At 35.0% G+C, this 22448-nt stretch overlaps 1 protein-coding gene and 1 pseudogene across 1 annotated transcript; one reads left to right on the forward strand and one right to left on the reverse strand.

Annotated features, from left to right (window-relative positions):
- Positions 1 to 306: 306 nt before the first annotated feature.
- LOC113322894 lies at positions 307 to 4475 on the reverse strand (annotated as a pseudogene).
- Positions 4476 to 5210: 735 nt separating this feature from the next.
- Positions 5211 to 6065, forward strand: LOC113324278 (pentatricopeptide repeat-containing protein At3g12770-like). The gene has a single exon (XM_026572601.1). The coding sequence runs from the start codon at positions 5211 to 5213 to the stop codon at positions 6063 to 6065; it is 855 nt and encodes a 284-aa protein (XP_026428386.1).
- Positions 6066 to 22448: the final 16383 nt, after the last annotated feature.

The raw sequence follows: 22448 nt of genomic DNA on the forward strand, positions 1-22448 counted from the left end.
GTACCCACACAGCATCAAATTTTTGAAGGCAAAATGATTTTCTGGATGAACAATAATGATGCTCCTAGAAGACAATGGTCAAAGTTTATGTTCCTTTTGACTAGAGGAGATCAGGTAACAAGACTGCAGAAGCATTCACAAAATTAGCTAATCCACAATCTTAGTTACTACAGCTACTGTTTGATTTGGATTTCACTCGCACGGAGTTCATGAACTGAGCTATGGTCCCTAGCCTAAATCATCTGAGATAGCTTAGTATGACCAATAGATTGAGAGTTCGACAAAACCCAGTTATATTTACCCACCAAACTATTGATACATTTTATTACATAGACAAAGGGACATGTCCATTTGCACATGCATATGTACACAAAAGGCCTGGTAATTTACAATTTCTTTCTCTGATTTGAAAATTGATAAAATGAAAGACGGACTTCTATTAGATAAAAGGAAATATGATGTATTCAGAATAGAAGAGATTCCAAACAAACCGATAGTACCCCGATATAGCATCCTGCAAAAAAGTTTGTGTATGGAGTATTAGAGATGATCTTTATTCTGTTTGACAAAAAAAAGTTCTGTATATTTTATGAAATGATGTTCTCGAGAAATGGTATAATTGGCTTGGTGTTACACAATGCTACCGGTAAAATTTCTAGCCAGATGAAGATTGTAATTACCTTGGTGTAGTTTGCTTGCTCTAACATCCATGTCTGTCAAAAAAAAAATTGATCTTATATTAGATTATAACTGATACGAGGAAAGGAAATTGCATAATATGATGTTCAAACTTCAGAAAATAACTCTTTTTTTCATCTAAAGAACATACTTGGGAAAGAATCAAAAACAAAGACAGTAGACCTGCAAATGTTTTCAGCTGTTTCCATTGTAATATCAGAAGAAATTACTCTGAAATGATATACTTGAAGAATAAACACGGAAGCCCTTTCAGCGGCTCAGCAACCAAATGCATTTTGCCGAAAATATTTCCAAATGCAAAGGCTCATAAAAAAAACAGCATGCTACTCGAACTGGAATTGACGAATACCAATGACAATAGAACTTGTCCAGTGTATAATATAGTCTACGCCATCCCGCAATAAGTAGCAGCTTGCCCTCATGATACTGTCAGGAGCCCTTTTAGCTGGACTTCTTGCCTCAAAACATGAGATGAGAAGAGATTGAACCTTGAGAGGGTTTGCGGCAGTGCTCTGACAAATGGCAGCGTGAAGTAACCTTTTGCTTTTTCTTGTATCTATGACTAATGCTCCATGCTGAAGGTTAGATTAAGTTTTAAGATGACTACCTGAATATATTTCATGGATTCGTAGGGAAGGCTGGGAAACGAAGGCACTTTGCTTAACCTTAGGTGGAGAAAAAAAATATCTCTCATTGTTATAATTTTGGCGGTTTGAGTTCATTTGAACAAAGTTTCGGGCAGCTGATAGAAGTTTCTCATGTCTAAACATTCAGTCATTGGAATTACCTATGCAGTCATTCAACTCAAATGCCTCTCAATACACCTCGTGGTAAAATGTCTAGATTGAGGTAAACGGTTTATTACACCCACCAGCATCAATTGATTTCAGATGTTAACTAAAAGAACAAAAGTAAAATATGCACGGAAGGAGAGAAGTGTAATACCAACTAAATACCTGGAAAATCAAACCCATGGCTAAAACTGCATGCAAAGGGATCATCAAGCGACTCCTGAAAGCCTGCAATACACAAACGTCAAAATAATGTTTAGCTCTTTTTTGGAGTAAATGTTGTGGACCTTCGTCAATGTGTCAGCTGAATATGATTAATCGAACAATCAAAACACCACGCAAGATGCCTTTACCTGCGGAAAGTAAATTGCAGCAAATATAGCACCAATATAATTTACAAGCAAAAGGCCGGACCCAAGTAGTGCAATATTTCTAACACCAAGCTTTGTTGCGAAAGTTGATATCTGAAACCTACAAAATCAATTCAGAAATTTACCAAACAATAATTATTAGAAAGTGATCATTAACCTGCTTTTCCTATTCATCGCAATCTGAATAAGGCCTACATCAACTTAAGAACTGTCTTACTGTACAAGTAAGGCACAACTCTAAATTGAGCTTCATGAACGTGCTTACATGATACTTTTAAACATTGTACCAGATAAGGTATTATGTATAAAATGAGTGACACAGAATACAGTAGCAGAAATAGAAAATATCCAGTGTATCTCGATTTGAGCTGGTCATACAACTTACTTGCGATCTCCCTCTACATCTGGCAGATCCTTTGTTATGGCAATAACCAGGGCAAAAACCGTCACGAAAGTCGTGATGAAAGCAACAGGTGAACTGCATGTAGAAATAGAGATATTTGCTATTAAAAGGAAGGTATTATTAACAATGACTTGAACAAACATGCTTGAATCTACTTTTTTGAGTCATTTAACTGAATCAGAATATAAAATAATAAGATAATCGATGGATATCATTTATCACCTCCACTCAAATGCAAGCCCCAATGCAACTTTCGTGGCATAATAAACACCAAAATTCAGAAGAAAACCACGTACCTGCCAAATCAACCCTTTCTACTCAGTTTCAAGCTAAAATATGGGCAATATTATACAAGCAAGGTCCAATGTGCTTATTGCCTTTGCAAGTTGACAAGCTTACATCTAATGACAACTAAGACCATTAGAGCAAGTTTGCTAAAGAAATGGCACAGCCAATAAAGTTTATGCAAAGGCAAAAAAGTATATAGTGAAAATATTTTGTTTGGACTATGTAAACCAGCATACAGAAATTGCTCTCCCTAAATACCCTCAGTAACATGTAGAGTCTATGCACAATAAGAACTTTCCTCTTCTGTGTTTTATTTGCACGAAATAGAAAATGATTTTTGAAGCAGTTAAAACCATAAAACATATTAGCTGAAGCCTGAAACAAATGAAATAATAGCAAAACAAAAACCACACTTTTGTGATAACTACAACATTTGAGGCATTTAAGTTATCAATGAGAAGTGTCCCTGTAGACTTATTTTTTTGTTTTCTAGTAAGAGAAAAGAAAAACGTACAAGGTTATGACAAAAATGAACTTACTGTGGCAATGATGAGAAATGCTGCAACAGGAAATCTCTTCAACCTCAATGGAGGAACGGAATATGTGTTCCCCTGCAGCTATTGGTAAATAAGGCTTGTTTACCCTGTGAACAAGATACAAATGGCAAAACTAAGAAGTATAAACCATCACAACAACAAAATGCAACGCGCATGATTCAGTATTTGGACTTACTTATCAATTCCAATATCATAAATTTGGTTAATGCCCACTATATAACCGTTCCCACATATAAGAGCAAAAAGACCACATAGTGCTTTCGTCACCAATGACCACTTTATTAGATTTGGATTTTCAATCAGGGCTTTTGATACCAGTGCACTGTAAGCAGAACAAAACATAAATTTGGTCAGCGCTTAAAGAAAAGGCTAAAGAGATCAATAAATTTCCAAAGGTAATTACTTACAAAGACCCTAGCGCAGTCCCACGAATTGTATGAGGCCTTAAAAATCTCCAGATTGCATCTTTAAACTCTGAAACCTTATGCAATGCACCAGGATCGGATCCAGAAGCTTCAACTCCACTGCAGCCCTGCCCAGCATCGAGTTCCAGATGAACCCAAATCAACTCTTAATAATCCATATATTAGCTAATTAGGAAGCAACTCGGAAATTACATCTAACTCAAAACTTAAATTACATGACACTTAGATGGTTCACTGATTTCATTTCTGTTTGTTATCTTCCTAAGAAAAAAAAGTAAAGCGGTGCTACTTAAGCTACAAAGAGGTATCAGGCACTCTTGAAATTCATATTTAAATGAAAAGAATGATAATGATGAAATATTCGAGTTATTTACTGGTATTGGTTTTAATTTGAGCATTGTCACCATTCCAATTCGTTTCATCCTAGATTAAAATTGCTAAAGACTCCATATCCATATAAAGATAGTAAGTAAGTTTTTTTTTTCTGTTAACAACAAAATTAATATGCCAATTGATAATTAATGGTTATGCAAGAAAAAATAACATGAAACACAGTGTAATGAAAGCAACACTAACAGAAATTTGGTATATAACAAACATACCCAGATTGAAAATCGCCTTGAATGTCTATGCGAAACACCCCTGCTGCTGCAACTTGTACACTTGGACAATCCAAAGGTCGATGAATAATTCTTGGAGCTATTTAACAAAGACTGACTATGACTTTCAGTGGGTTTAATAGGAAATTTCGTACGATTGGATTTAGTTCTAGAACTAAGAAGTTTTACGGCTGAAACTCGAAAAGAACAGGAAGACGGAGAACTCAAACAGATATCCATCGAAAGAGGGGTTTAAGTAACAGACGCAATCAAGAAATGGTGTATTTTCAGTATTCCTCCTTATTCTCCATTTGGGTTCAGTGGATGATGAATGATGAGAAATTGGCCTCAAATCCCCAAGGAGAAGCACACTATAATAGTGATCTGCTACAACAACTTCTTTTTCTTTAACTTACATACTGGATCCTACCTATTACTCACCTCATCAAGACCGTTCATTTTCTATCTCTCTAAATATCCCGAATTCCTTGATCTTTTAACGGTCGTCTCAGCTACCAGTTAGTCTGTGTTACAATGGCGACCTCATTTCTGTCTCCAATCCTTCAAATCCTACAAAAACAACAAACATTAAAAACCCTAATTCCGGCACCCTCTCAACGAAGGCACCGTTTACTTCTACAACTACCTCGATCGTCGATGGTTCCAATTCATCGGAATAACAATCAATATCGAGATTCTCAGCGTTTTTCATCATCAAGCAATGATTGGTCGTTTGAAGAAAGAATTGAAGAAGCTCTTGGTATATTGGATTTAATGGAATCACAAGGAATTGAACCTGAACCTAATTTGTTCTGTACTCTCCTCAAGAGCTGTGCTGAGGCGGAGAATATTGAATTAGGTAAAACGATTCACTCTAAGATAGTTGGAACACAATTAGAAAACAATGCTTATGTTGTGAATAATCTCATTAATTTATATTCAAAATGTGGGTGTTTAGAAACTGCTCGTGAACTGTTTGATAATATGTCTGCTAGGAATACTGTGTCTTGGACTAGTATTATTTCTATGTATAGTCAGTAAGGTTTCCATGAAGAAGCTCTGCGCCTTTACAGTTCTATGAAATTTGATCCAAGAATTAGACCTAATCTGTTTACGTATACAATAGCATTGAGTTCTTGTGCTAAGATTCAGAATTTGAAAATGGGTATTCAAATTCATGAAGATTTGGTTAAAGATGGGTGTGAAAATGATGATTTTATTGTCACGACGTTGATTGATTTTTATTCTAAATGTGGGAAGACCGATAATGCACGTCGAGTATTTGATAGGATTCGAGTACCAACAATTCCTAATTGTACAGCAATGATTGATGGTTATACGATGAATAACCGAAGTAAGGACGCGATTAACTTAATTAGAAGGATCTTGAGGTCTAGGTTAGATTTGAAGATGGTTAAAGATTTGGGCTTTACCTGTTTGCTTAGACCTTGTACTAACGAAAAACTGCTTAAACAAGGTCAAGAAATTCATGTTAACATGATTAAGTTTGGGTATAAACCCGGAGCGCAGACAATCATTTCACTAGTTAATCTATTCGAGAAATGTGACAAAATGGTAACTGCTCGTCGTTTATTTGATGAGTTGATTGAGAAGCATGTAGGGTTATGGGCAAGAATGATAGCTGGACATGTAAGAAATGGATTGAACCATGAAGCTATGGAGTTATATTTTGAAATGATTTGTGAAGATGTTGAACCGAATCCCTTTGCACTTTCTTCTGCTATTAGTGCTTGTATTGCTACATCAGGTATGAAAGAAGGGATGGAAATACACGGTCGAGCAATTAAATCTGGTTGTAGGTTATCAGAAGATGTTATTGTAGTTAGCCTTGTGAAGTTTTACAGTGAGTTTGAGCTGCTTGAGGATGTACAGAAGGTTGTTAGATGTCATAGGGAGCAAGTATATCCATGATGCATTCAAAAAGAGGTATTTCATCTGATAATAATTTTTAAGTTTTCATGTGGGTATTATAGTGAGACAAAACGAGAAATTTGATGTCAGTTGGCTGTAACCTAAATCAGAGTACTTGTATCTTCAGTTTCAACCCTACTGAATGGTTGGGTGACTCTATAGCATTGCACGGCCTTTCTACTTGTGAATCTTGTCAATATAATGTAACATGTATATTGAAATTTAAGAGCCTAAACTCAAAATAGTTGATATTAGTAACCTCCTTATTAATCACTTTAGGTCTATTGGTTGTACTAGTAACCCTGTTTTGCCTGCTGATGATTTCTATATTATTTCCTCTGTTATTACCGATATTGATAATGTTGGTTTAATTGCAATCCCACCTACCTGCACATGAGTTTTTTAAATTGTTTAAATTCATGCCAGCTTGGAGTTCACCTGATCTAGATGGTTTCCAAATCGATTTTTATAATCTCGGTGGCAATTGTGGGTAAAGATGTTATTGATGTTGTCCAAAGATTTTTTAAATTTTGGTTTCATGCATAGATGTTTGAACATGACATGCATTTGTCTCATCCCAAAGGTGAAAGACAAAATAAACAATAAACAATAAAAAAATAATTGATTTTAGACCCGTAGGACTATGCAATGTTTCTTATAAGATAGCATCCAAAATTCTAACTAATAGGAATGGCCTTTTTTTAAGGAACTCGTCTCTCCCTATGAAGCTGCTTTTGCGCCTGGAAGAGCTATCCATGATAATGTTATAGCTGCTCATGGACTTATCCATACCATGAAACAAAAAGAATTTTTTTGAAGAACTATGGCTCTCAAACTGGATCTTTCTAATTCTAAGGTTTTTGACAAACTTCACTGGACTTTTCTTCTAAAAGTTCTGTCTCGTTTTGGTTTCAATGAGGCTTTCTGCAACTTAATTCACCAATGTATTTCCACCGCAAGCATTAGTGTTCTTCTTAATGGATCACCCTATCAGGACTATATCCTTTAGAGGCATTAGACAAGGTGATCCATTGTCACCTTTTATCGCTACAGAATTTCTATGTAGAAGCTTAATAAATGCTGAGACCAATAAGATCATTGCAGGTGTTAAAGTTGCAAGAAGAGTTCCTCTTATTACTCATTTCTAGTTGTGTATGACATCATCTTTGCAAAGGCTGACATGCATCACATTGATAGTATTCTGAGTATTTTGCAAGATTTTGATAATCTTTATGGTCAGATTATGAATTTTGACTTAGTCCAGGTACATGTGAGGATTTAGCTGGAAACTCAATATGATTATGGTAGGAGATCTGAAGAAAAAAAATTAGGTGCTCCTTTGCTCCTAGGAAATTCTAAGGTAAAGCCTTTTGATCCTATAGTGCATTCCTTTGAAGCTAGACGTAAGAATTTGGTGAGTGTATCTCTTAGCCAAGAAGAAAGAATTACCATGATATAAAACATTTAATAAGTACTCATGCCTTTTTGGAAATGTTCCTATGTCCCAAAAGAAAAAAAATAAAATAGTTGGTAGTCTTTCTAAATTAGCTAGAACCCAAAGAATGAGTGGTGTTTGGCTTTTAAATCCTCCAGGTGAAATTATTCATCAGCTCCAGGAGGAGGCAAACTATGTAAACACTATCTAATCTTCAGTTTCAAATAAAAAAGAATTACCATGATTAAGTCATTCTTGAATTCCCTTCTCACATACCAGATGAGATGCTTTAAAATTCCTAGCACTCTTATTAATAAACTCAATTCTCTGCAAAGAAACTTTTGGTGGGGACATAAAGGTAATAAAGGGATTAAGTTTGTAGCTTGAAAATTTTTAATAAACCTAAGGAATTAGTTGGAGTGGGATTTAGGAAGTTAGAAGTCTTTAATAGAGCTCTGATTCTGATAAATAATGTGATAAGACCCTTAAGGCTAAATATTTCAGGAATGACAGTTTTGTACACTTAGGTAAACTCAATGACAGTAGCTCTTGGGTCTGGAAGGGCATTTATAAATGTTTTGACATTATAAGGAATAATAGATTTAGAATGTCAGATGTAGAACCAGAGTCAAGATTTGGTTAGATATAATTAGCTTAGATCACCCACCAAAAACAGTTGTGAATATGACTTCTTCCTCTGCGCTTATATTTTTAATGAATTATATTTACCAGTTACTAGGAACTGGAATTTCCAGCTTATTCATGAAATATTTTCTGATGAAGATGCCATCAAGATTTTGGCCATGCAATTGCCAATAACTGGTGATGATGCTCTTATCTGGTTATCTGACGGAAGGGTAATTTTCAGTTAAGAGTGTCTATAATGTCTTGAACATTAGCTCTATAATATGATACTCTTAATTCTTCACAAAATTAAGCTTTTTGTTTGGAAGTGCCTCAAAAGCATAATCCTAACAAGAGATAAAATCTTCAGATAAAAACAAGACATTGACACCCACTGTAGCATGTGTAATGCTACTCTAGAATCTACAGAATATCTTTTCTTTGATTGTCCCTATGCTATATCTTTGTGGCTTGGTGTTAATATTAATGTTGGTAACATATTATCTGATTTTGGTAACTTGATGAATTGGATAGTAAGTTGGTTTTCTGCAGGAAATAATAATGTTAATTACGTTATGGACAATTTGGAAAGATAGATGTGCAGTTATATTTCAAAATCACAAACCTAACATAATATTTCTATTGGTAATATTTATACTTCGGATAATTGCAAATCTATTAATGCTAGTGTTATTATCTCCAATACCAATTTGCAGTTGCAGGTACAGAATTGGGATCCTCCAGATATATATAAACTATGTCAAAATAAATATTGATGCATCTTGTTATAACACTGTTCAATTGAACTCGCAAGTTTTGTTATCTCAAGCTTGTTATCAATGTTAGTGGCATAAAACTATATCTTGATTTCTAGTCTACTAAAGTCAAGTCTCGGACTAAGATAACCCTCGAAGATTGAAGATAGAAGATCGGACGAAGACATTTGGACACTTCGTCAACAAAGAGGTATGGGAAGACTGCAGCATTCTATTTACTCACAAGTTAGATATCTAAAACTCTTCCTACTTGATTAGTTTAAGATTATTATTGAGAGGTGGTTAATAATCCAGGCTTCTCATCTAACTAGGTGTAAGTGGGATTTGTGAGATTTGCTAATTTTGTCTATTGCAAACAGATTTTCAAGGATTGATATATTCGATCTAAAATAAAATCAAATAGACTTATTTGTTAGATGGAGGTTGGTATCATAAATCTTCACTTAGGTGAAGCAACTCTTAGGCTATAAAGGACGTCAACTAAGGGAGTTAATTGCGTGGAGTCTTATGAGGTTCAAGAGACGTAAGGAGCACGACTACAGCTGAATTGCTTGGAGGTAAATTAGGTATCAACTACATTTCATTCTGAAATCAGATAGTAGGCCAGTGTCTGTAGCGACTTAATACGGTTCAGTGTTCAAATATGGACTATGTCCCGAGGGTTTTCTGCCGGTGCAGTTTTTCTCGTTAAAAAAAATTATGGTGTCGTCTGTTTTTCCTTTTTCGCGTTATATTTTATTATCTTTATAATAGTAACCCAAGTAATACGTAATAAATCTTAGTAGATAAGTCCATATTAATTGTGATCAATTACGAGACTCATTCTTGTAGAATTCGTATCTTGAAAGTTAGATAACAGGTTTCATACCTGGAAGAATTCAGATCTTCTTTATTTGGATACAACTAAAATTGATTTTGGATATTTATTTTTGAGATCGTCCAAGTACTTTTTTATACAATCAGGTTTATGGACTTTATTGCCTTGACTTTCGGATTGTGAAGAGAAAGAGATATAAACTATTGTTTGCGGGTAAAACGGTTTACTGGTTTTTTGGGTAAAAGTTGTGGAGTAGGCAAGTGCTCGATGTAGCAAATCGTCTAAACCTTTAAAAAAATATACTTCACGGGAGTACTTTGATTTCGAGAGATTAGTCTGTATGACTCTGTCCTAAACCAAGATGTTAGCTGATTCATTTCAGTCGCAAGGTAGGAGAATGGTCTGTCTGTAGGGAGGGAAACTAAGAATTGTAGTGATCAATGAAGATTGATTGATTGATGCGTGATGTATTGAACTTCTTTGAAGATGATTCCTATGTGTAAGACGAGAAAAATCTTCACTGCGCTTTGATATGGTTGTCAGACGAGTGATGTCTGATGAGATTAATTCAGTTCTTCCTAAGTTTTTCATGTCCAGGACCTATTTATTGTAGTGGTAGTTAGCACATCGATCTCAACTACACACTTTTTATGTTGAGTCATATTGCACGAATTGATTAATTGTTTGTAACTGGCGTAGAGAATAGTTTTTGTGGGTGATAATTTTTCTCACGAAAATCTTGTATCTTAATGCCTCTAACATTAAGATCGTTACTTTTAAACTCTTCATTCGTAACTGGTGAGAAGACAGAAAAATATTGGGATACTTATTTACTTTGTTCGTAACTGGAAAGTAAATTTGTATGTAGAAGGAAAATCCTTCTCTTGTGATTAGGGTTAAGATCGCTCATACTGTTCTTTCGTAAATGAAATCTGTTAGAGCATTGCTCGGTCGAACTCACAAGTGTTGTTATATCAAGCTTGTTGTCAAATTTAGTTGATCAAAATTATACCTTGATTTCTAGTCTACATTTAATCAAGTCTCGTATTAGGATTAAAATTGTGTAGTTGAGTATCAGACATCACTGCAATCTATCGTTTGAAGGCGAAGATCAACTGAAGGCATTTGGAGAACTTCATCGACAAAAGGTATTTGAAGACTGAACCAACCTATTACTCAAGTTTTCACTATTATATCTATGAGACTAAGTCGCATGATTAAGTGGACTTTAAAATATTGCACAATAGAAATTTCGAGTCAAGTTTATCTTATTAATTATTCTCGAAATATGAATGACTAAGCTTAGGAACACTTGTTCAAAACTTTATGAATTTGGTTAATAACAATTTATTGTTTATGACTTAAATCATGATTCAGGTCAATCATTTAAAAATAGCCTGGAACAGTGGTATATGTCATTGATGTTTTTCGGGAATTTTTCAAATTGATTATTAGAGAGATATAGAACTACTGTAAATCTGGATACAGGATAGTACACATACCAGTACACGTACCGGCGTAGCTATAGTTCGGCAACGACCTTTGGTACAATATCCAGTATGGATACAAAAAAAATTGTTGACTCGTGAACTCAAAAAGGTACACATACCAGTATGGATACCAAAATTTCCTGAAGTGTTTTTTTCTTAAGGGTACACATACCTGGTATACATATTGTGACAAAAATAACTCACGAACTGGAAGTAAGTACACGTACTTACCCAGTCGAATATTTTCAAATGCATCAAAATTATTTATATAAGATAATCAGCATTTGATTAACTCTCTAAAGACACCTCTAGACATATTTGATCACATTATAACCTATGGTTGTGACTCAATATTAAAGCCTAAAAGTGTTATATGAAAATGGTCAATTAAGATTATAGTTCGTCTGGCTAGTTTCGGCTAACCTTTCATGAAAAAATCATTATACACGGTTTGGTTATGGTTATTCCTAACTACAATGTATATTTTATCGTGTTTATCTCAAGTCGAAGATTCATCTAATGGTGGATAATGATTGCTTGATTCCAAAGCTACCTTAGCTTAAATCTATAGCAACGATCTTGAAAGTCTATAAAAGGAGAACCTCGAGCAACTGGGATTTTTTAATCCCTGACACTCTTCTTGTGTATCATAGTTATAAACTAGAGTTGTCATCTCCTTTAGACTTCGCTTAGGGATTCGTTAAGCCAGGTCTGACTATCTTTATCTTGATAGTTTGTGTATCCTGATATTGTTACTGATTGTTGAGTCTCATCTCAGACTTTATGATTCCACAAGTATGTTCCTCCATGTTGAAATCAGAGTAGGTTTTACTTGTAAGGTGAATAATAATCCAGGCTGCTCCTCGGGAGTCGTAAGTACAAGATTTTGAGGTTTGCTAAACCTAGTCTACTGCAAACGATTTCCTATCTCACCTTTATCTAATGACTAGAACATAAATCACGTATATTTGTTGGAGGAAAATCGGTTTAAAGTATTCACTTAGGTTGAAGCAACTCTTACGTTGTAAAGGAACTCAACTAAGGGAATCAATTGTGTAGAGTCTTGCGATATTCAAGAGGCGTAAGGAGCGCGATTATAACTGAACTACTATGAAGGTGGATTTGGTTTGAACTATATTCCATGTCCGAAGTTTTAATAGTAGGCTAGAGTCTGTAGCGGCTTAATATAATTTAGTATTCAAGTCTGGACAAGGTCCCGGGTTTTTTCTGCATTTGGGGTTTCCTCGTTAACAAAATTTCTGGTGTCTTTGTTACTCTTTTCCGCATTATATTAGTTTTTTATATAATTGACATATCACAGGTTGTATGTAAAACCAATCAAAGTAGATACGTTCATCTTAATTGTTGGATAAGACTTGATTGATCTTGGTTATAGATCTTTGTAATCATCCAAGTACTCTCACAGTATAATCAGGTTCATGGGCTTGTCTCCGTTTACATATTGATTGTGATAGAAATAGATATAAACTCTTGATATAATTCCTGATTGAGATTCATTAAATTGTAACTCTCATAATTGTATTTGGGTTTAGTCCATACAAGTTTCCTACAAAAAAGTTGGTGGTGTACTTTTGTACCCTCGCATTTTCAATTGGTATTAAAGCATCCAAACACGTGAAAGACCTAATAAGTATGTGTTTGAAGCAATTTGATTATATGGACCTAAGACCAATCTCAATAAACATACCTCCAACCCTTGATGGCACAAATTACTTATGGTGGAAAATTTTCTATTTGTTATGCTCTACAAGCTCTTGACCTTCAGACATGGAAACTTGTTGTAAAAGGATATAATGTTCCAACAGTTGTTAGAGATGGAACCACTACTGAGAAATATATAGCAGAATACAGTGAAACCGAGATAGATACTGCAAAGTATAGTTCTGACGGGTTAAACGCTATTATTCACACCATAAGCCAAGATCTTCAGCAATATGTGACTTTGTGCACTAAGTCAAAAGATGCTTGTGATATCTTAGAAACTGTATTCGAAGGAGATACCTCATAAAAAAAAAACCTAAGATTTAAAACCTAAATTCTGACTGGTAAAGTCTTCGTATGTATGATGAAGATTTGTTTGATGAGTTTAATCCCAAAGTGTCTGAAATTGGTAATGCATATTATGCGTTAGGTAAGACTATTCCTGAAAATGATATTGCGACAAGATACGATTCTAAGAAACATGTCATCATGGAAGTAAATATCCTTGGAATGCTTTCTAGAAATTGTCTAAGTATATCGTTCAAAATTTAAAGATATATGATCACGAGAAGAGTATGGCTAAGGATAACGCTCGTGGACTTGAAGCCACTACCAAATCAAGCATAATTTCTTCGAAGGAAAGCTTGTTCTCAGCCATATTGTTTGGTCAAACATCCTTTGGTAACACTAGTGGCATTGAGTTCAAAAGAAAAACCTTAATCACTAACAACTATTTCATTTCGGCTGGTTCATGTAAAAAGGAAACCGTTTGTTGCGATAAACAGAGAGCCGAATCTTCTAAACATGTGTTCTCTCTGCTTTGTTTTTTTTGTGGAAATAAGTACATGTTCAATAAAAATGTTGGAAATTCAATAAGAATAACAAGAAAATTGTTAAACTTCAGAATGACATGCGAAAATGAATAAGATATTGAATAATGGTACGGAAGCTTCAATACCAAATAGAAGTAAATGGAGAAGAATAACCAGAAAAGGTAAGATTCCTGAATGATGGGATATTTTATATGCCGCAAGTGTACGGCTGTCGATAGAACAATATACAAATGCGGTTCGTTCCACAGGGACTAATAAGAAACACACCAGGGCCTTAATTCCACCACTATGTTGGCTACTAGATTATTCAAACATTTTCTATAAAATTCTTCAACATTGCTTCAAGGCGATTTAGGACACGAATATTTACGTCTTGGAAGGTAAAACATTATAACCCACTATATTGAAGGTCTCAAAAATACTAATAATTTATCTTTACTTAAAGTGATGTTCTCTATGAACAGAATATAAAACTCAATCAAATAAGCACGAGGACATGCGAAGAAAATTACCATCATTACGAGACGAAAACAAGGACCAAATTTGAATTGTTATAAAAAAAAATAGTGGAAATCCTCTTACATACATCATAGGGCTTCATCTATCTCCGGTACAGAGTTATTTCATTACAAAAGCATAAATAAAAGAAAAATCCTAAAACTATAATATTTCTCTAGACTACGAACCCCGGACCTCCCCTTTTCCACCTGCTTCAACCAGTATTTATAGTTTTCAAAGGAAACCACTTTCCTTTTTCATATCCACTACCACATCATCATCCAACGAAAGTATGCCACGTGTCAAATAATATAAAAATCCTTTAATCAATACGAGACATGTGTCAAATACTGCAATCAATATCTTAATTATTATTTTCAACCATAAAGAATAATATTCTTTCCCAAATCTTCATATATTCCATTAATCCACATCATAAAGAAATATTTTCTTCATTAAACAAAATATCTTCAAATATCCTTTATCATAATATCTTGCACATGGTCTACACACGCCCAAATCCAAATAATTGGCCCAATAATTCTTCATATTTTCTTTTGGGCTTAACCCATCAAATCACTTCCTTTCTCCAGCAGAATTCTGTATTTTAGTCCATAGAGCTTTATTTTCTAAAAACTGCAAAAATAAATAAAATCATCAAATATGTACAAAATAAAGAACTAAATAAATGTAAAATTGAGTAGTAAATATATAAGAATTAAGCACTTATCACACCCCGAACCTACATTTTGTTAGTCCTCGAGCAAAATTAAAGAAGAATAAGAATCCTAACTCACTGTCGCAGGCATCGCGATTGCACTTAGAATGTGCAACAAGCCTTTAAACCCCTAGGTGGCCCTAGTGGCCGAGTTATAGTCTCGGAAGGGTTTACCAGAGGTGTACCCACAAAACCTTTACTCCAAATTGGTCACAAGTATTCAAAGAGCTATGAGGACCTACATATTCTCAACCTATCGCCAAGTATCTAGAATGCAATGGGAAATCAAAGGTATTCGCTTTACAGCTGAATAAAGAATTTGGGAGATACACCCGCTCTACAGCTGGATAAAGAGATATCCACTCTACAGCTGGATAAACATTATGAGACGCATCCTCTTTACACCTGGATAAGATTAGGAGATAGATAGAAATGATAGGGACATCCGCTCTACAACTAAATAAATTACGTGTGATGAGTTGAACCAGTGCTAGAAAGATCTTGTGTCAGATGGAAAGCAGACTAAAAAAGCAACCAATATGCATTTCTCCTCGGCTCTCTCATAATGCTTAGTAGAAACAACGTCTTCTTCGGCTTCAAGTGTTGATGATAAACTCTCGAACCTCTTAGAACCTTGACAATTAACTCTTCTCCTCAATTTCTTCTTACTTGAAACTTCTTTATAGATTTCTCTTCTTCCACGTGATCTTATTGAACAAAAAGGTAACTACAAGATTAATATTTTTTTTTAAACACAATAATAACAAGATTAATATTTACATGGCCATGAGAGAAGCACTTGATCTTCTCAACTTGTAATATCTTGGTATCATGAACTTCAACAACTTACATCGTTTTCTTTGCTCTTGTACCTAAGTCTTCAACTTTGATTTTGAATTCTACTTTTCTTTCTATTATTTCTTATAAACCTTAAGCGTCTTCAATTTTCTTCTTAGATTCTGATGTCGCTTCGCTTGTTGATGATAAGTTTCTTCTGAGAGAGAGTCGTAATCCAGTAACTAAAACTTCATGGGAGGTTGGTTTGTCTTTCTGGAAATTCTTTCTGACCTAATTGTCTTTCCATCATGGATGGTTAGGTCCATCACGATTACCCTCTAAAAGGTAAATTTTCTCTCCTGGGTGTCAATGATCTCAATGTCTTTTTCTCTAATGTCTCAATAGAATGTTATCCCTAGCAATTCTAATTTCCATCTTTTCGGTGAGAAACAATATGTAAACTTAGCTAACTGAATACTTTGTGACACTAGAAGTTTTAATAATGCAACTAAAAGTTTCTCACATACCCCCAAACTTAAATCTAACATTTTCCTCAATGTTCTAAAGATAAAATTCAACGCATGAACAAGGAGACTATTACCACTTAAAGCAAAAGAGTTAAGGAAAGATATTACCATGTTGCATGAGCATGGGTTACCTCCCAAGAAGTGCTAAGTTTAAAGTCTCCAGCCAGACATCGGAAGAATTAGTCACCACATAAAATCATAAATTAGTAGCTGGAACAACTGTGGGTCATGAAAACCAAATAAAAGGAATGCCAAGAAAATGAAAAAATAAAGCACACCCTTGTCTAGTTTCTTGTTTAAGACAACTGCACCTAGTTGTGGCTCTAGTTCATGCTCTATGAAAGGGTCTAGATAAAATATTTTCATTAGCTTAGTTTCCACATAGGCAGGATCTGGAGGATCAGGTTGTAGAGTCTGGAAAAACTCAAATAAAAACTTAGAAGCACATAATAATAACCTGAATAATTGTGGATCCTCAAAGTCAATTAGATTTATCTTACACAATTGACCACAATGAAAGTGGTGGTCATTCTTAAGGAAATGTGTCGACGATTCTAATTTCCTAAAATAATTAGGTTTAAATATAAAAACTATATAATAACACATTTCAAATTTAGATACTCCCACATTTGGTAAATAAAATCTTGGTGGGACAACAAAGTTAATTATGGTATCATGGACCGGATTAACCACATCAAACAGAGGATGGATTACTATCAATTGAGTTTCTTTTTGGACATAACTAGGTTCAGCAAAACGTGCATGAAGATAGTCTTTTAAGATGGTAGAGGCACATACGTCAAGTCCCAAGTTAGGGACTTTTATAAGAGTCAAAGGTAAACCACGTGGAGAATGATATTCACCCCCAAACCTAGAGTTTCCAATATCCTTGGATAAACTAGTCACAATTTCCTTAATTTCTAAATTATCAGATTTAAGAAAATGGTCTTTTATTTCTTCTAGGTTTTAATCATGTGGTTCTACATTTCTATAATCCTCAGCAGGGACTATTGTTTCCAAAACGCTAGACTCTAAAACATTAGTCTCAGGATAAAGTCCTTCCTCTAAGCCATCCTCGGCTTCATAATCACAATGATATACTACGCCATCTAAAACAATGGTATCCCTAGTCAAATCCTCATCCTTTTGAATAGGTGAATGATTATCAACATTATTAGGATTTGAACTAGAAACAACATCTAAATCATAAGGCTCAATTGATGTAATAGTTTCCTCGTCATTATGAATACATATTTCAAATTCTTCATCGACACTATCCTCATCATCATCATAATAACATGAAGATGCTTGAACCTTATCAAATTGACAATTAAGTTCATTGAGAGCAATACTTAAAGATGCAATTGTTTATTTACATTCTAGGTCATACTTCCGTTCAGTTTCAGTTAATTGATCGAGCCTATCATTCAAAGAATTAATCAAAGAACTGATGAAGGTTTCATTAATTTGTGCAGTTTCCATGAAACGTCGGAGCACATATTCTAAATTTTCCACATTTTCATCATTGCAGTGTTGCTCATTTACCCGTTCATATGATTTGTGTACGTGTGAATAGTAATTGGAATCACCATGGTATAAACCATAACCTTCAGAATAATGGTAGTGGTCCCAAGTACTATCTACACTATAGTTATAGTACGGATATTGTCCATTAAGATACTCAGTCAGATAATCATTATATTGGTATTTATGATACCAGCTCGACATTTATTTATTTTTTGGTTGCACGTGCAAATGCAAATGCTGAGTTCACTATTTTGGGTAGGCTTGGGTTACCTTTAACAATATATACCTACAGTCAGAGACTGATCAATGGTACGGGATAAGGTTTGTGGTGTTTCGGATAACGCCCAGAGGGTTCACCGTACTAAACCACGTGTTTTCCTACTAATCGGTGCCAGACGATGCAATATGGTGTGCACGTGTACGTTTGTGTTTTTTTTATAATAAAATAAAATAAAATTCTAATATAATTATGTACAATAAAATAAAATCTAGAGAATCCTAATATAGATATTTACAATAATAAATGGAAATCTAAAAGTAAAATAAAATATGAGATTTCTTACTTACCTTTTGGCAGTCAAATTTTATTTCCACTTTTAACGCACTTAAACCTGCACAACGAAAATAAGAGTTGTAAAAGTTCGTTGAGACTTGTGAAAGCAAAAGATTTTAGATTTAATGAAATTTAAAAACAAACAAGAATTAATTCAAGATTATTAGGAATAACCAAGACACTAATTCCACTATCACACATGAATAAATTATGGAAAATAATCCAAAACTCTAATTATCTTTTAAGTCCCTTATTTCTTAATTCACAATTAATCAAACATATTCTCAAATATTAATTGTATTCCCCAAGCATAGACTATCAATTGATTAAACAAAGTATAATCTATCAAATTGAATCACAAGTAATTAAGAAAATTATGTAGACATTTAAAAACTCTGCAAGAGCAGTGATTGAGTGAATTATAATTAAAAATTAGAGAAAATGAAATAGTTATCCATTATTCATGCGTGAATAGCTTCCTCATTGCCTTGGTTGTGGGAGAATTAGATCATCATCATGTTGGAAACACACTCAAAATTCATTTTTATTGCTCAAAGGGTGTTTACAAAGATGAAATGTAGAAAAACTATTAAAAACCGGGTTTGCAACAGTTATAAGTGTTACAAACTGAAAAGAACGATAGAACAGAGTGATGTCGCTTATTCTCGCCCCTCGCCTGTGTGTCATTTCCACTGTTGAGAAACGACTGTTGTTGCGCGCCTAATGTTCTTGGTGTTCTTCACAACAGCAGAAATGGTGGTTCTTCCGCAACTCGACTTTCACAGCTTTGTAATCTCCCCTAAACTCTCCGTACCCCTTCCTTGCATATCCCTTCACTATTTATACATCTTTGCAGTAAGAAAATCACCGTAATAACTCCATTCTAATCCTCATTAACGTTGCCAACCACAGGAATATTTTCTTTCCTTTTTCTTCTCTTGCACGCACCTGTTGTAGTCATCCTCTGTCCAAACACTCTTCCACACATCCCAACATGCGTCAAACACGCTCAGGTCACATGAAATCTTCCCAAACATACCCAGAGATCCAGAGAATAATATAAGCTTCCCTGTTTCTTCTTATCGTGAGAAAATCTTTCCTTTTTTCGAACCAGAGGAAATTACCAGTCCTGTTTGTGGTTAACAGGGCCAAATCAAGCTAAAACTTCGATTGAATCTCACCAGAAGCTCTCCAAACCAAATCCAGAAGATCCCGTATAATATTTTTTTTCCGTGAACCTATGTTTACCTAAACTCAATGATTTAGCCAATTCTGGACCAATAAAACACCCACATCATCTTTATTTATCCATAACAGGCATATCCCTTGAAAATCAGCGGTTGAATCTCTGTAAATCCCGTCCAAAACTTCAACCTTAATTCTGCCAGTGAAGACACGTTTTCCCGCCAATTCTTGAATTTGAAAGGTAGAAGAAAGTGCCCCTTATCCACAATAGGGGTGCGAATAGCAGGTGGCGCTCTGGGGGTGCAAATAGCAGGTAGTGTGCCCCTTAGTAATTGGGTGTTGATGATGAATTTGGGCTATGCACAACCCTGGGTGCCTGATAGACACATTTTTGTGTTTAATTTGATCTCAATACTATATATTGTTGGCACTCGAGTTTGTACTAATTTTGGTGTTTTATGTGTTTGTAGGCACCTTTGGAAAATAAACATTTTTTGGAAAATTCGGCTCGAAAAGTTGGTAAAAGCCCCGGAGGACACGTGTTATTCGGACTCTCACCGTTGGATAAGGGGCACCTCAATTACTAAGGGGAAACCCAGGTCACCCCAAAAGGCATCTGCTATTCGCACCCCAGTACAGGATTAGGGGGAGGTCATCTTCTCCATTTGAATTTTGTTTTTGGCGGGAAAATGGAGAACACTTCTGCGGATTTTTGATCGAATTGTTGAACATGTTCTAGGGAGATTCAATGGATGATTTTTGGTAGATAGTTGTGATATGGCCTATTAAACACACTGTGGGCGTTTGGTTCGACCAGAATTGGCTAGAATCAGCTAAACAATTCACGGGTTGAAAACAGGGCAGTTCGTGTATATCACGGGTTTCACGTGATTTGGAGAAGATTCAACGTGTTTTGTGCGTGCATGGAAGACCCTCACAGCCTGTTGAAGCGTGAAGGAGTTAAATATGGTAATTTGGAGGCTTGAAAACGCGTGATAAGATGAAACAGGAAAGAATCCTAGAAATATTTTCTTTACTGCCGAGTTAAAGAGAATTATATGGAGTGAATGAGTGAGATTCGATGGGTATGTTGGCTATAAATAGGTTGTTGGGGTTGAGTAGAAAGGGTGTCGAGAGTCTGGGGGGATGAGGAGAGCCAGAGAAGAAGAAATTCGAGTTTTCCCAAACTCGGTTTCTGCTGCTGCTGCTGATGATGATGAACATGAAGAACACGAAGAATGGACCTGCACCAGCAGTCGTTTTTCTACAGTAATAACGACTCACGCCTGTGGGTCGTACATCAGGCAGACTTATTTGCTACAGCGTTTGCGACACAGCTGCAGCAGTCTTATTTTGTCACTGAGGGTCGTAGTTCTCTGTTTGTAACAAATATAATTGTTACAAACCCGGTTTTATTGTATTTCTCATATTCTCATCATTTGTAAACCATTTTTGAGCATCAATGAAATATTTTGAGAGGTTTTCCAACATGATGAGCGGCTAATTCCCTCGTAACCAAAGCAATGGAGGAAGCTATTCACGCAACATAAATGGGTAACTATTTCATTTAATTATATAATTCACCTAATCGCTGCTTTTGCAGAGTTTTAAATTATTTGAATGATTGTCTTAATTATTTGTTATTCAGTTTGATAGGTTATGCTTGGTTTAATCTCTTGATAATCTATGCTTAAGGTTTACAAATAATGTTTGAGAATCTGTATGATTGATAGTGAATTAAAGATAAAAGAGGACTTAAGAATTGAATAGAGTTTTGAAATATTTATCATTCAATTTTGCATAATAGTGGAATCTAGTGTCTTGGTTACCTCTCGCACCCATTGTTAATATTTTTGTATATATAATTTTATCAAATCTTTAAATTTAATCTTCACAAGTCCGAGAGTTTGAACCTCATTACTACAACATCATCAAAAAACATGATATCATTTTGGCGCCGCCGACGCGGATTTGTGCTTAGGTAGAATTTTTATGTTTTTATTATTTTTTATTATTCCATTTGTTCTTTTTACGTCTCTTTGGTTGTGTCTTTGTATTACAGGTTTGAAGTTGGATACTAAAGAGCTTGGAATCAAAGCTTAAAGCTAAAAGAGAAGGAAAAAAGACAAAGCAAAAAAATAAAGAAAAAAGAGAGGAAAAAAAAAGAGAGAGAATTATTTATTTATTTATTTTTAAGAGACTTTCCATTTTTTTTTTGTAATTATTATTATTATTTTATTTTTTTTGTATTTCTTTTCATTGGACTGGACTTTGGACTATTTATTTTAATTTTAAACCCTACGGAAGGGTTATATAAAAAAAAATTAAATATAAACTGTTTGCAGGGAAGGACGACGATTACAATATCGTCTCGGCCCCTCGGGTTCGCACACTGACACCGGAGTCAGTGGCCCGAGTCGACTACAGCTGTTCTTCGCCCATCTGGTACGGGAGGTAAACTTCTAAACACCCGCGAATCTCCTGTCAGCGGGTTTACTGTCTGCCTTAAGGTGATTATATGTTGAGGACTGAACCGTCTGCTTTAATTTCCTAGTAAAGGGCAAGAACTGGCCATATAAGATAAGGGTTCATATTTCATCACCATTCCCTTCTTGCCCGCCTTAGGTAAACGAAACCTAACGCGAAACCAAGCTTAAAATTTGATTAGAACGAGACAGATAGGGTAACGAGCTTAGTAGGAAATTCGTTCGAAAAATATTGGTTACTCTTTTAGCATACTTCGAAGTTCATGATGGTTTCTGTGAGTTGAATGCGTGACTGCGCCGCCTTGTGATAGAGGTGAGGCCTTGGGTATTAAAGCTCCACTGAGCTTCCCTCGCCTCAATTCAACTTACTTTGACTCGGATTGATTCCAGAGGGGTTTGCTTAAATTGTAACGAA

The sequence above is a fragment of the Papaver somniferum genome, chromosome 11 (assembly GCF_003573695.1).
Source record: "Papaver somniferum cultivar HN1 chromosome 11, ASM357369v1, whole genome shotgun sequence".
NCBI classification, from domain to species: Eukaryota; Viridiplantae; Streptophyta; class Magnoliopsida; order Ranunculales; family Papaveraceae; genus Papaver; species Papaver somniferum.

What these genes read in the sequence shown, in the direction of transcription:
- LOC113324278 (XM_026572601.1), top strand. Translation starts at nt 5,211, where the DNA reads ATGAAATTTGATCCAAGAATTAGACCTAATCTGTTTACGTATACAATA.